Source organism: Trichosurus vulpecula, chromosome 3, assembly GCF_011100635.1.
Source record: "Trichosurus vulpecula isolate mTriVul1 chromosome 3, mTriVul1.pri, whole genome shotgun sequence".
NCBI lineage: Eukaryota > Metazoa > Chordata > Mammalia > Diprotodontia > Phalangeridae > Trichosurus > Trichosurus vulpecula.
The window spans coordinates 286,115,526-286,129,888 of NC_050575.1; the positions used below are offsets into that span (position 1 = coordinate 286,115,526).

The following is a 14,363-nucleotide window of genomic DNA, read 5'->3' on the forward strand; positions in this document are numbered from 1 at the left end:
GTAGGAAGCTACTTACTGGAGTTCAGAGAGGCAGAGATTTAGACCTGAAAGGAGTCAGCTACTTCACCTCCACCATTTTATAGACAAAGAACTAAGGCCCTGAGAGATTATGTCACTTAGCCAAGATTGCACAGGTGTAAGTAGCAGAGATGAGATTTGAACTTAAAAATCTTTACCAGAACTGTAGCAAATGTGGGGTTTGCCAGAAGGGGAAACAACTAAGTCACTTTTTGAGCAAGAAACTCCTACCTCTAAACAAGATAGAGTGCTGGGCCTGGAGTCAGAAAGACTCACTTTCTGAGTTCAAATCTGGCCTCAGACACTTACGAGCTATGTGGCCCTGGCCAAGTCACTTAACCCTGTTTGCCTCAGTTTCCACATCTGTCAAATGAGCTGGAGAAAGAAATGGCAAACCACTCCAGTATCTTTGCCAAGAAAACCCCAGTGGGGTCATGAAGAGTTGGATATGACTGAAACCACTGAACAACAATCTCTGACTCCAGATTCAGCCCCCTTTCCACAGTACATACAACCATATTCAGGTTTCAGCTCCCAAGTATTACACTGAACAATATTCAAGGGGGTGAGGGTGGGGAATAGAAGGTGCTATTTATGTCCTAATGAAAGCATGTTATTAAAGTCAGCTAGAAGGCAAAGAGTTATTAGTATTTGGCCTGCTCTATTCTCCTGTCTCAAAAACCTTACTTACAGATTTGAGGTTTTGCTGGGCTGACCCCTTAAATTTCATCCTCAACAAATTCTCTCCCTTTTATGTTTCATCTAAAACCAATTACATAAAGGAAAAAGAGCATAAGAGAAGGGAAGGAAAAAAGGGAAAGGATTATATGGTGGATAGGAGTAAGAATCAAGATTCACAGAAAAGGAGAATTTCAGAGCTGGAAAGAACATCAGTGGCTATCTAGTTCACCTCTCATACTTATGATCATGGATGAAAGGCCCTATGCCATCTGAGTGGCCTTTACTTTGACTATCCAGCCACAGCTTATCAATGTCCTTCCTAAAATGTGCTGCCCATTACTGAATATGATACTCCAGATGTGACTTGAGGCAGAGAACAACAGTTATGGTACTTCCTTATTCTTGGACAATTTCTCTTCTTTTAATGCAGCCCAAGATTGCATTAGCTTTCTTGGCTATCCTGCCAACCTTTAAAAAAGCTTTTATCTAAATATTTAAATTGGTTTCCTCAATCCCTTCCCCTCTAGGAAGGTAGTTCCTTTGCACATATTTTTCTAACAGAGCAATTTCCTATTATCCTAAGACGTCTTCTGGTTTTTACAAATTTCTGAAGGTCAAAAGTATCCATTTCTGTGGCAAACTCCTTCCTCCTCCCCAGCACCCAAATAACAAAATTTCTTCCTTTACAATACAGTTTTTAAAAACCAGGACAATTTCACTTTGCTCTGACCCACAGTGTTTTGTCTCAACTGAAAATTTTTCTGCACGTAGCAGAACTATCCAGTGAGAAACATTAAAACAGGAAAGTAAACTGTAGGCTGTCTTCTCCTACAAGGAAAAAAGGTTTTTCTTCTAGTATCTTAAGACCTTAAGGAAGGTATAGTGCTTACCACAGGGATATATATCCAGCAGACATTTAATATTGTGTATAAAGAGTGTGACTAGATGAGACAATGTCTTTGAAAACATCTGGTAACTGTAAAGGGTTATGTGAGGGTATTAGAAAATTAGAAATTAAATTATGAATTAGAATTAAAATTAAAATTAGAAAAATGATAATTTACATCTTCAGGGGCTATAACTCAACAGCAACATCTTCAGCTGTGACAAAACATAGAAACATATACTTATGGTCAACATATATACAATGGACAAATGAGAGGTAGTCTGATGTAGCAGAAAGGAGCCCTGGCTCTGGAGTCAGAGGACCTGGGATTGAATCTTGGCTCTGATGGATACTAAGTGTGCTTGCCAACACAATTTTTTTTGGATGGAGGAAGGTGGGGTAATTAGGGTTAAGTGACTTGCCTGAGGTCACACAGCTAGTAAGTGCTACAAGTGTCTGAGGCCACATTTGAACTCAGGTCCTGCTGACTCCAGGGCTGGTGCTCTACTCACTGCGCCACCTAGCTGCCCCACCACATCACTTTCACTTCTCTAGAACTCAATTTCCACCTTTGTTAAGTGAGGGAATGGGACTAGATCTATAACAGGAATTCTTAATCCTTTTGGTGTCACTGAGCCCTTTGGTATCCTGATGAAGCCCATGGATCCCCTTCTCAGAGAAATGCTTTAAATGCATAAAATACTTATAAGATTACAAAATTAATTATATTGAAATAAACAAGTTCATGGACTCCTTCCCAATCTATAAGGTTTTTAGGATAAAAATCTATGATCCTATAAAAGAAAAAAAATTAAGCTCTAGGAATCAAATGACCATAAAAGGGTTTGAAGCTAGGGAACTTGAAACATCATCTGCACTAAGCCCTACATTTTATAGAGGAGGAAAATGAGCCCCCTCCCCCCAAAAGTGAAATGATTTGTCTAAGATCACACAGGTAGTGAGGGAATTAGGATTCAATCCAGGCACTTGGATTCTAACTCCAGGGCTCTTTCTGCTCTACTAGGCTGCAAAGCACTTAACCAAAATGTCATCCAACACCTTGAACTAGAAATGCCAGGTTGTTTACAGCACATTATCATCTTCATGGCCTGCAAGAGGAGAAGACTAACCAGCATGTATGAAACTTGAAGCTAGTAAGATAAAGGGGACATTAAGATGAAATGGAACAGAAATAGATATATGGATGGATATAACTTCTCCCAGTTCAATCCAACAGCAATATCGAGTATAAACAATCAAGCATTTATTAAGTGCCAAGTATGCTGCTAGGTGCTGGGTATACAAAAACAAAAGTGAAGCAGTCCCTGACATCAACGAGTTTATAATCTAGCGTAGGGAGACATGTGCATGCAAACATACGCACATACACATATATGGATCTACAAAATACAAAATGTTTTTTTTGGAGGGAAGGCATTGACAGCTGGGTTCAGGAATCAAGAGAAGCTTCATGTAGGAGATGGTTCTTGAGCTGCCTTCGAAGGAAACTAGAAATTCTAAGAGGTAGAAACGAGGAGAGAATGAAATCCAGGCATGTTGCAGACATGGAAATGGAAGATAGCATGTTGTGTGAGGAACAGCAAAGAGACTAGTTTGGATGGAATGTAGAATGATTGAAGGGGAGTAACATGCAATACATTGGAGAGGCAAGGTCAGGGCAGGTAATGAAGTGTTAAGAGTGTCAAACTAGAAGAGTCTGTATTTTATCCTAGAGTCATGAGGGAACCACTGGAGTTTTATTGATCAGAAGAATGACACGGTCAGACAGGCTTTTAGGAAAATGACTCAGGCAAGTCAGCAGAGAATGGATTGGAATGTGGACACGGTGGAGGCAAAGAGGTCAAAATGCTACTATAGTGATAGTCAAAGTGAGAGAAAACGAGAGCCTGAACTAGAATGGTGGCTGAGTGAATGGAGATAAGCTAACATATACAATAGTTGTTGACATCAAAAAAAAACCCAAGATGTGGCAAAAGACTGGATGTGTAAAGAGAGTAAGGCATCAAGGGTGATACCAATATTACAGCAAACAAAAAAAGGAATATAAAATGTTCTATTGGATGCTAAATATTTATTTATACTCCTGGATTTTTACTCTGCAAGGCGGACCAAAAACTAGATGCTCATTATATTTGCCAAAAAGAACAGGGAAAGGTTGGTGGAAGGGGAGGGGCAGAGAAGATGAAGTGTTGAAGGCAAATCCCTAAATGATGAAAAGAACCATCACTTTATGAAAGGATTTTGGAGCCCGAAGACGACACTATTTCTTGGGGATTATGCTAAGAATCAAAGTACATCACACATACAGAGTGATATATGGTTATCGCTTTCTTGCTGTAAAATGGAAAGGAATTTGTATTTGTATCCCCAGCACCCAGCACAGTGTCTGGCTTAAAGTAAGTAGTTAATAAATGTTTGTTGATTGACTGAAAACATGAGTATCATGTGGACCAGGGATGGGGAACCTTTGGCCGTGAGGCCACATGTGGCCCTCTAGGTCCTCAAGTATACCCATTTGACTGAATCCAAACTTCACAGAACAAATCCCCTAAATAAAAGGATTTGTTCTGTAAAACTTGGACTCAGTCAAAAGGCCTCACCCAAGGACCTAGAAGGCCACATGTGGCCTCCAGGCCACAGGCTCCCCACTCTTGATGTAGACATTTGCATGATGGAAGGATTACAGAATTCTATTTCATTCAAATTTTAGAGCTAGAAGAGACTGTAGGGGTCATCTATTCTAATCCTCCCATTTTACAAATGAGAAAACTGAGGTATAGACAGGAAGTGACTTCTAAATCACAAAATGATTTAATAGCAGAGCCAAGACACCCTAGGTCACATTCCTAGGTCAGTGCTCTTTCCACTACGTTGACAATTAAACAAGAAAGGAAACTAGTTTTTAGAACATTGAGCACATACACACTTAATTATGACACGGAAGAATTAGTCTGTCACCAAGCTGCCATATATTCATGCATTTGCTGCTGAAACACTAGTCTGGTCAAATTTACATTACAGACCTGTTTTCTTCACAGTTTTCTAAGTCTCACCCCCGAACCCCCAAACAACTGTTACTGGAATGCTTGCTAGCCAACACAATTGGAAGACAGAAAATTAATGGGACTTTTAAACCCTGACCCGCTTCCAGGCTCCCGGCCGGCTGTGGTCTGCTTTAAGTCCAGGAATTCTGCAGTTGGTCCTATAACTGGCCACAGGGATCGGGTATGTTGGACACCTGTCAGATGAACAGTCGGATCGTTTCCCATGAGCCAAGGGAGCAGTGTGATTTGCAAGGCAGAGCACATGGCAAAGCACCACAAGGCTGTTAATTGCTACATTGCACACGTGCTACGTCCAGCAGCAGGAGTTATTAACCAATATGTTCTACCACCAACGGGCTTCTTACTTGTCCTCAGTCCAGGGCTAGGCTGCAGGAATAATTATTTTGTTCAGGTCACTAGCATAGATCATGCCCTTGGGAGACAAGGCTTTTCCAAAAGTGGATCCTTGTTCCTCCTCCTCCTCTACCTTGCTGTAAATTCCTATTTGCTGTAGTGCTGGAGAAGCCTCCAAATGCAAGCTCTGCTGCTTGCTATTTATTGGGCCTTGTATAAGTCACATTACTCTAAGGGCCAGGTTTCTCTTTTTTAAAATGAGAAGGTTGCATTAGATGACCTCTGCAGTCTCTTCTGGTTCTCCTATGAATGAAGACAGCTAGTCTCAATTCTAGCCCCAATCAGAATAATCTTCAAGGTCAGAGGGATTCTGCAAACCCTCTCACCTAAGATATCATCGTATCTTAAATTATCCTTTGATTTTGATAACAAGTAACAAGGAGATTGTCTAATGGACACAACCTCTCTTTCACTGGCTTTCGAGGTAGCTGGTGGATCAGTGGATAGAGCACTGGGCCTGGAGTCAAGACTACCTGAGTTCAAATCAGCTTCAGACACTTATTGGCGTGTGACTCTGGGCAAATCACTTAACTTCTGTTTGCCTCAGTTTGCTCAACTGTAAAATGGGGATAATAACAGTACCTACCTCATAAGGTTGTTGTGAGGACCAAATTAGGTAATATTTGTAAAAAGTGCTTAGCAAATAGTAGGTGCTATAGAGATGTATATTCATTCCCTTTCTTTCTCATCTCTCCTCTTTATAGCTGAGGTGTCAAACTTGTACCCACTCCCAAATGCAGCTTGAACCAGAATAAAATGTAATTGGGAAATGTTTAGCAAGATAAATAAAAATAAAACATAATGTTTATTTGTGGTTTTCTAAGTCAATAGCACAGTGATGTCATTTTTGGTCCTCTTGGAGAATGAGGACAACCAACCAACCAACCAATCTAAGTCAATATGAGCCTTTGAGGATCTCTTTCTAATTAAGTTTGACACCACTACTTTAAAAGACAGAAAGAATTAACCAGAGTTCAAATAAGGCTTTTATTTTCCTCTTCTCACTTCTTCAATTCCATATGAGAAGGGTAACTAAGTTGTCACTGCCTTCCTTGTGTGTAAATGAAATTGAAAAGAAAAATATACTTAAGAAAATACCCATATTATTTAAGATTGAATTTCTTTTATCACTGATGAGGCAAAGCAAAGCAGAAACCAATCTGGTTATATTCAGGGAAAGCTGATACAGCATTGATAATCCTTAATTTGGGATTTAAATGAGCATTCTTATAAAAACTAACTTATCTTTGGCATAGTAGCTAGAATGATAGCCTTAGAATTCAGGTCTGGCTTTGAAACCTGCCTTTGACCCTAACTATGATCTTGAAGTCACTTAAATAATCTGAGCCTTGGTTTCTACATCTGTAAAAGGAAGATAATAGTTTTAGATGGCTGTTGTGAGGATCAAATGGGGATGTCTGTAAAGTACTTTGGAAACCTAAAATCACCATATAAATGTGAAATATTATAATTTAAGATAATATCTTTTAAAAGCCTCCTCAGAAAAGAAAAAAAAAAACATGTTAATAGGATTATTGGATCACAGCTTTAGAGATGGAAAGGACATGGGAGTTCATCTAGATTAACCCCCTCAGTTTGCAGATGAAGAAATGAGGCTCAAAACTTCTAAGGCTTTAAATGTATCACTGGTAAGATCTTTGCTCGTAGAATTTCAAGTGTCTATGAGTTATTCTTCTCCCATTAACCACAATCTCATTATCATTCTTTCTCTACTTCTCTCTGATTTCTGTACAAGCTCACCCTTTGCACAAAGTTTTCCTCGATCCTCTCCTCCACTTGTCTTGGGTGAACTTCAGAACTGTTGTTCATAGTATCAATCACGTTCTGATTTCAATATTTTCTGTTGTTTATATTCTTATACTTTCCTTAAATTGTTCCACACCATGCTGTTCTTGGTCCCTCAATTTCCATGGTAACCTGCAGTGCTAGGTCTGATTCATTCATCTTCATCTCTGTAAGCCTAGTGTGAGCTCCAAAAAATTTGGTTGGCACTTTAAAGTATAAGTCCAACTTACTTAACAGAGGATTAGCAACTGTTATTTGTATAAGTATGTTATATTCCTGAGCCCCTTGCACAAAGGGCAAATGCATATTAGTTCAATTTTGTAATTAAGAAGGGACTTCTAAAGGCACTTCTAAAGAAAGATGTCTAGGGAAGAGGGACATAATACCTGTCTTTATCTAAAAGGCTGTCATGTGAAAGAGGCAGCTAAGAGGTGCATTGGATAGAGTGCCAGACTGGGAGTCAGGAAGACTCATCTTCATGAGTTCAGATCTGGAAGGATATTTACCAGCTATGTGACCTTGGGCAAGTCACTCAACCTTGCTTGCCTCAGTTTCCTTATCTATAAAATGAGATGAAGAAGGAAATGGCAAACCATTCCAATATCTTTGCAAAGATAACTCCAAATGGGGTCATGAAGAGTTGAACATGACTGAAATGACTCAACATGTGAAAGAGGAATCAGAACCAAGAGTAAGAGGTAGAATTTGAAGAGAGGAAAATCTAGGTTTGACATGCAGAAAAATTTCTTAACAATCAGTGCTATCCCAAAGTGGAATGGGGCTGTCTCAGGAAGTGGATTCTACCACACTGGAGATCTTCAAGCAAAGGCTGGCTGACCACCTATCTAGTTCACTCTGACATTGGAGAAGGCACTCTTTTTCAGATATGTGCTGAGCTAGATAGCTGCTGAAACCCCTTCCAACTCAGAAATTCTGAAATTCTGTGAAATAATTATTGAATTCAATTTCAATAATTGAAACATCAATTATTATTTCAAAATAACATGCATTTGGGTAACATATCCTACTGGACGAAGTCATATCTTCTTATTGGATTTAGTGTGTGCACATATTTTAATTTTCTCTCTTAGGGTGATAAACCTTTGAGAAAATAACTCTTTTTTTCTCCAAAATTCACCATCATGCTTTCTTCCTCCATAATAATAGCAATTGTGTATATGTGTACCATGTGCTCAAGATTTACAAAATGTTTTGCAATTTATTTCACTTGACTCTTACAACTCTCTAAGTAGGTGGGGCAACAGCTATTATCCCCATAAGAATCAGAAATCTCATCCCCAAGGTCACACAGCTTGTATTCCCCCAGCAGACTCTAAGCTCCTTGAGGGTAGGGACTGTTTTTCATTTGTCTTTGTACTCTTAAGACCTAGACTAGCAAGGTGCCTTGCACACGCTACATGCTTAATAAATGTTTCTTGGAGTAGAATAAATAGCCCTGCCAGGGCCCCACCCTGGCTCCTCAGGCTCCAACTCATTTGCTGTCTACCGGTCCATGCTGCCTTTTATCCAGTGCTATGGACCCAATGGAGATTTAATAATCACTGAAAAGTGAAGCCAGATCCAAATCCAGTTATTTCTCTAATTTGATGTAAAGTTTTTTTCCTTGTTTCCCACCAGCCTCTTATCTAATTGCATCCTGTTTATCTTCAGCAGACATGAGGTCATCCAAGCCCCACTGGGGATACTGAAAGAGCTGACAAGAAGCTCTAACTTAGAGGAGTTACTTTTCACTTCATTCTACTCTAAGCAGAGGTTTATGTTTTCATCTGGGTTTAAAAATGCCTGAATTAAAAACTACGTTAGCCACCACAACTTCAGAGCCATTTTCTCTAGGTCAGAGGTGGGGAACCTGTGGCCTCAAGGCCATATGTGGTCCTCTATGTCCTCAAATGTGGCCCTTTGATTGAATCCAAACGACTTTATTCTGTGAAGTTTGGATTCAGTCAGAGCCACACTCGAGGGCCTAGAGGGTCACATGTGGCCTTCTAGGTCCATGGGTGCTGCCTTTTGACTGAGTCCAAGTTTTATAGAACAAATCCTTTTATTTAGGGGATTTGTTCTGTGAAGTCTGGATTCAGTCAAAAGGCCACACTTGAGGGCCTAGAGGGCCACATGTGGCCTTCTAGGTCCATGGGTGCTGCCTTTTGACTGAGTCCAAGTTTCATAGAACAAATCCTTTTATTTAGGGCATTTGTTCTGTGAAGTTTGGATTCAGTCAAAAGGCCACACTTGAGGACCTAAAGGGCCACATGTAGCCTCAAGGCTTGCTCTAGGTCATGAAAAACTGTCTAGATGGCCTCTCAAGTTTCTATACGGAAAAATAACTTTCTTTATGGCTGTGTTAGTGTTATTTGTGCAGGTGCCTAAAATGGCCCCTCAAAGAATAGTTGTAGGATCTTAGAAGTCACCTAGTTCAACACCTTTATTTTATAGACGAACAACTGAGGCCCAGAAATATTAAGTGACTTCCCCAAAGTCATACAAGTAGTTGGTGGCAGAGCATGGATTCAAAACAAGATCCTCTGACTCAAACCCAATGCTCTATCCACTACAGTATGCTACCATAACCATCTCTCTACTCCTCCTGTTACCATCCTGGGATAGGCCTTCATTTCTACCCACATGAACTACTTCAATAGCCTACTAACAGATCTTCCGGCCTCCACCATCCTCCCCTCCTCCAGTCCATCTGTCATACTTCTTCTGCTGGACTTTTATATTCCTTAAGAAGACAGGAAGTATTAGCATCACTAGACTTGAGTACCAGGAGAATAAATGAAGGATCTATTCCATCAGCAGAAGGAATTGCCACACAATCTATGACTTAATAAGTAAGTTGCCTTAGATACCCAAAGGGTAAGTAATTTGCCAAGGGCCACAGAGCTAGTAATTTTCAGAGGCAGGATTTGAACCTGATTTTCATCAACTTCAAGTTTAGCACTGTGGTCATGCTGCCTCTTCAGCATCACTGTAAGCAAAATAAAATACAAAAATCTGGGAGCCCTACAAGTATCAGTAAGTGCATTTTAACTTGAAAACTGTCTGAGAAGATAGTGAAAAATCTAAGTTCTCATGTACGAATGAACTCTCTGTAGCTTTAAGCCATACATTTGGATAGGTACATTGGAAAATGTCTTGGCTTAAATTAATTAAAAATTTCCTGTCTAATCAGTTAATATTACTCTATTATGATTTTACCAGTGGAAATGACATTAAAGAAGAGTCATTAACTTCTTCTTTTGCTGTTGCATGCTAAGGACCAGGGGACATTTTCATTTACTTGCAGCTGAAATCTTCCATATGCTTTGTCCCTCCCCCCTTCTTCAGCCCCACCACTTAGCATGTGAGCTCCTTGAGAACAGAGATCAACTTACTTTTTTTATTTTTATCTCCAGCACTTAGCACAATACCTTGCACATAATAAATGCCTAACAAATGCTTTGTTCATTCTTTTAAATTTGTTCTGGGTAAATTTTTGACATGAGCTTCCAAGACACTGGAAGATGAATCAGATGTCTTGCCGCATCTTTTCCATCCCCTGCCAAAGGTTTGAGGCTGAGGGATTTGATAAAAGGATTTTTCTTTTGCTTTAGGCACGGCAATTGCTATTACTTAAGTTAGATATGTAAAATAAAAATATGTCTACGCAGCTCCATGTTTTTTTTTTACTGTGAAAATACAAAACAGACTGGAGCAGATCTAAGCAGAGAATATGGATATGGTTCTATAAAACAGAATGAAATTACTTGCCTCCTACCTCATTTCACAGGAATACTGACAATAAAGAAGAGACATAAGCTAAGTAAAGAAGAACAACATCCTTCCCACTCAGCCTATCTAGACTCCTTTAAATGACATCTGGCTTAGATCTGCCACTCCCATCAGGTATCAAACACATGGCCATTCTATTTCTCCAAATTCTGTTAGTAACCACCTAGGAAAACACAATCTCTTCAAGAGCAAAATGTTGGTCATCAGGCTAGCAAAGTCATCTTGGCCCATTTAAAAGCTAACTCACTTCCATTTGTCCCTTAGAGGGAATGTGACAATGAGCCAAACCAGAGGGAGAGTGTTGCAGTAAGAGTGATAACTCAGTTCTTTGGAACTTGGGCTAATTTATATATATATATATATATATATATATATATATATATATATATATATGTATATATATGTATATATATATATATACGTATATATATATGTACATATATATATATATATTCAATATACAAAACTGAATGTCTATTTCTAAGTTCTTTTTCTCTTAGCTCTCCAAATTCTAAAAGGTTCCAAAGTTACTTGCATTAATTTTTTAAAAAATGACCTGTAATTTGAAGACACCATTTTCCTCCTTTCAAAGAATAGTGATACAATTTCATTCTTTATAAAGAACCTGTAACCATTATGCTTAAGATATATGCAAATAATACACTGTAACCTGATTCTATTACATGGGCTATTTTCATCCTTAAAATTAACTTTCATTCACATGGTGGTGACCTACTGTTTAATACTACAAGAAACTGTGAACGTCGAAAAGACTGGACAATACCACAGTCACATAAGATAAACATATGAAATACCAAAATTATTAACAGGCATGCTGATAAAGGTTTTTTTTTTTAAATTATTGATTGAAAACAGTCCATGCCTAAATCTTCAGAAAAGATGAATGAATGAATGGATTACACTGACTTAGGCTAAGCACTCAAAAGGAAGAATAAATATATGTTATACAAGTTATATGACTACTTTGTTCAAAGTGTTCAGGGGAGAATGAAAGGAAAAGATTAAGTACTAAGCCTACAGTAATCATTTTGGGTCTTGCTGCATTTTGGGGTCAGATCTATCCTAGATCTTAACTTCATATAAGATCTGCTTTATTGAATAATTTGGTCAATATATTAAAAAAAAAGAAAAAAATTTAAATCTGAGAGCCTATCCAAGAGTACACTCTCATTTTTTGAGTCCAGCTGTTACTTTCCTATCTCATTACAATTTAAGTAAGTTTTCCATTGCTGGATTTTTCAGCCTTAAAGAGGCAATTCTAAATAGACTACTTCCCTGGAAATTCAAGAAAAGGGAATCACTCAGCAGAACACTTCAAAGAGCTGAAGGGTGAATGAAATACCAGGTCCAAGTTGAAAGGCGGTTTGTTGGTGCTGCAGAATGACTGCCCAGTTTTGTTGCCAACCATGAATAACTATTAGAACTGGTTTTTTTTCTTTTAAACCCAAGAAAAACTTTATCTTTTTAAGAAATAAAACCTTAGAGACACACTTTATTTCCTTGGATACTGGGTAAAGCCCTTGTTCAGGGCTTCTAACTGGTGAATACCAGATCTGAGTCCCTCCCTTGTTGCAGCAGACAACACCCAAGTCGCAAAGCTGATGCTGTTCGGGACCCTAAACTGTGCCAATACTTCCCCTTCTCCTAGGTCAGCTTAATCAGGTCCTCTTCCACCCCGCTACGCAGGGTTTCTCTAAATGTAAATTTCTGAGTCGGCCCATTGTTCAGGATGGGCTGGAAGAGAGGAATCAGGGGAAGAAATCACCAGCTCAAAATCCACCCTAAGTCTGGTTTGGGTGAAGGGGTGAGTAATTAAACCTAATGGGCTCTCAGACCTTTCACCTTCGTGGATGAGAAAAGATATATTGTCTTTATTTCCTCAGGATGGGAGGAGAGCATGCATTGAAAAAGCAGTAGGGGGAAGGTGGGCAAGGGAAGGAGTGGGAAGTCTCTCACCCAGTCTCCCAAAGGGCAGCCTGTTCCTCTCTCCCAGCATCAGGTTAAACCTGGGGTTGTCTTTCTTCAGCCGTTTCCATTGTCCAGTCGAAAGGAGCAGCTTGGAGACTTCGGCATAGACGCTACTGTTCTCGTCGCGCACCACGAAGGTGTACATGATGTCAGCGGAGGGCTGCCCCGGCCCAGGTCTCAGTGGCGGCGGCAGCTGCAAGCACAAGTCTGGCCCTGGCGGGCGACAGCGAAGGATGCGACTCGCAAGCTAATGAAGGGGCCGCCCTCCCGGCTCTGCATCGGATACAGCTCCAGCAGCCAGGCGCCCGGGCGCCGACCTCGGCCACTGTCGGACTGAGCCCGCTCTGCCTAGGTCAGCCCCCCCAACCCCCCGATCTGGGGCTCCCACCAGCGGCCACCTTCCTCTTCTTCCTCCGGGCAATGTGGGGATTCTCCCCGGCAGCAGCGGCGTGCTCAGAGCCCAACCTCTTCGGAACTCCCTCCCCACCCTTCAGTGGCGGCACCGCCTACCTAGTGGGGACCCCCAGCGCCCGCAGCCCACCGAGCCCCGAGTTCTGCTCAGCAGCCTTGCCTTCCATGGGCTCTTGGGGCATCAGCAGCCCCCGGCCAGCCTTCGGCTCACAGGTACCCCGGCTCTTGGGCGTCGCAGGCGGTAGCCACCTCTCGGGCTCTTTCTCAGTCCAGCCTCAGCCTCAGCCTCACCCTCAGCCCCAGCCCCAGCCCCAGCCCTGGCTATTGCCACAGCCTTTGCAGCTGCTCCTCCTCTTTCATACTAGCTCCTCCTCCTTCCCCTGTGATTCCGCGCTGAGCTCACGGGTCAAGGAGGAGGAGCCACACGGACGTCGCCAGTTCCCTTGCACTCTTCTTCCCCTCTCTCCCTAATTCTCCTTTCATTAGTACTCCTCGCTTCTACTGCTCTGTCCTCGCCACCCTTTCTGCAGACTCCCTATCTAGCTTCTCATGGCTGGGCTAGAGGTCCCCAAGGGGATTTGCGTGGGCCCGCCTTCCCGGATTTCAGTAGTGGCAGCTGGATAATGCAAGAGGGAACAGAGAAAGAGTCCTCTACAGAGATGAAGGGGGGTGGGGGTGGGTTGGGGGCGATTGAGGAGGAAGGCGGAGGGACAGTCGGCAGATGTCCCTCTGTTTTAGTTGTTTTGGCATATTCACAGTTTTTGTTTAAATGGACAAAAAAGAGTTACGTGCCCACTTTGCACCCCCAACACCTCTCTTCTGAGGTTTATTACCCATACTTCTTCCCACACTCAGTCATAAACCAAACAAAAAAACTAACTCAGCACTGTTGGATTTGAGGGTATGGAAAAAGTCTGGTACTTCATTACAACTTTCGGGACATCCTGTGTCTCTCCACCCCCCCTCCCCCCCGTAACATTTAAAGTAGTTGCCTTAATGACGGCTTTAGAGGGAACCTGTTTATACTGCATGAAGTGAGAGTGGTTAGAAGGGAAGGGTCAGAAAAGGGAGGGAGAATAAAGGTAGAAAAAGACCACGTGGGTGAGCAGTAGGTACAGACTGGAATGTTAATGATGACTAAGTTAGTCATGTGTTTGGTTTAGTGCTGGACTTTCCAGAATTTTGGACTTCATGCTGCACGTTTATGCAGTGCTTGAAAGTTTGCAAGAACTTCCCTTCTAACATCCCTGTGAAGTAGGTAGTCCTAGAAGTTTTATTCCCATTTTAGGGATAAGAAACTC

At 41.1% G+C, this 14,363-nt stretch overlaps 1 protein-coding gene across 1 annotated transcript in view; it reads right to left on the minus strand.

Moving 5' to 3' along the window:
• Positions 1 to 13,450, minus strand: part of TTL (tubulin tyrosine ligase) — a 48,586-nt gene extending 35,136 nt beyond the window's left edge. Inside the window, exon 1 of the mRNA XM_036748320.1 lies at positions 12,640 to 13,450. Within this exon, the coding sequence (XP_036604215.1) occupies positions 12,640 to 12,796 (157 nt within the window). The 5' untranslated portion in view covers positions 12,797 to 13,450. The remainder of the gene's footprint in view (positions 1 to 12,639) is intronic.
• Positions 13,451 to 14,363: the final 913 nt, after the last annotated feature.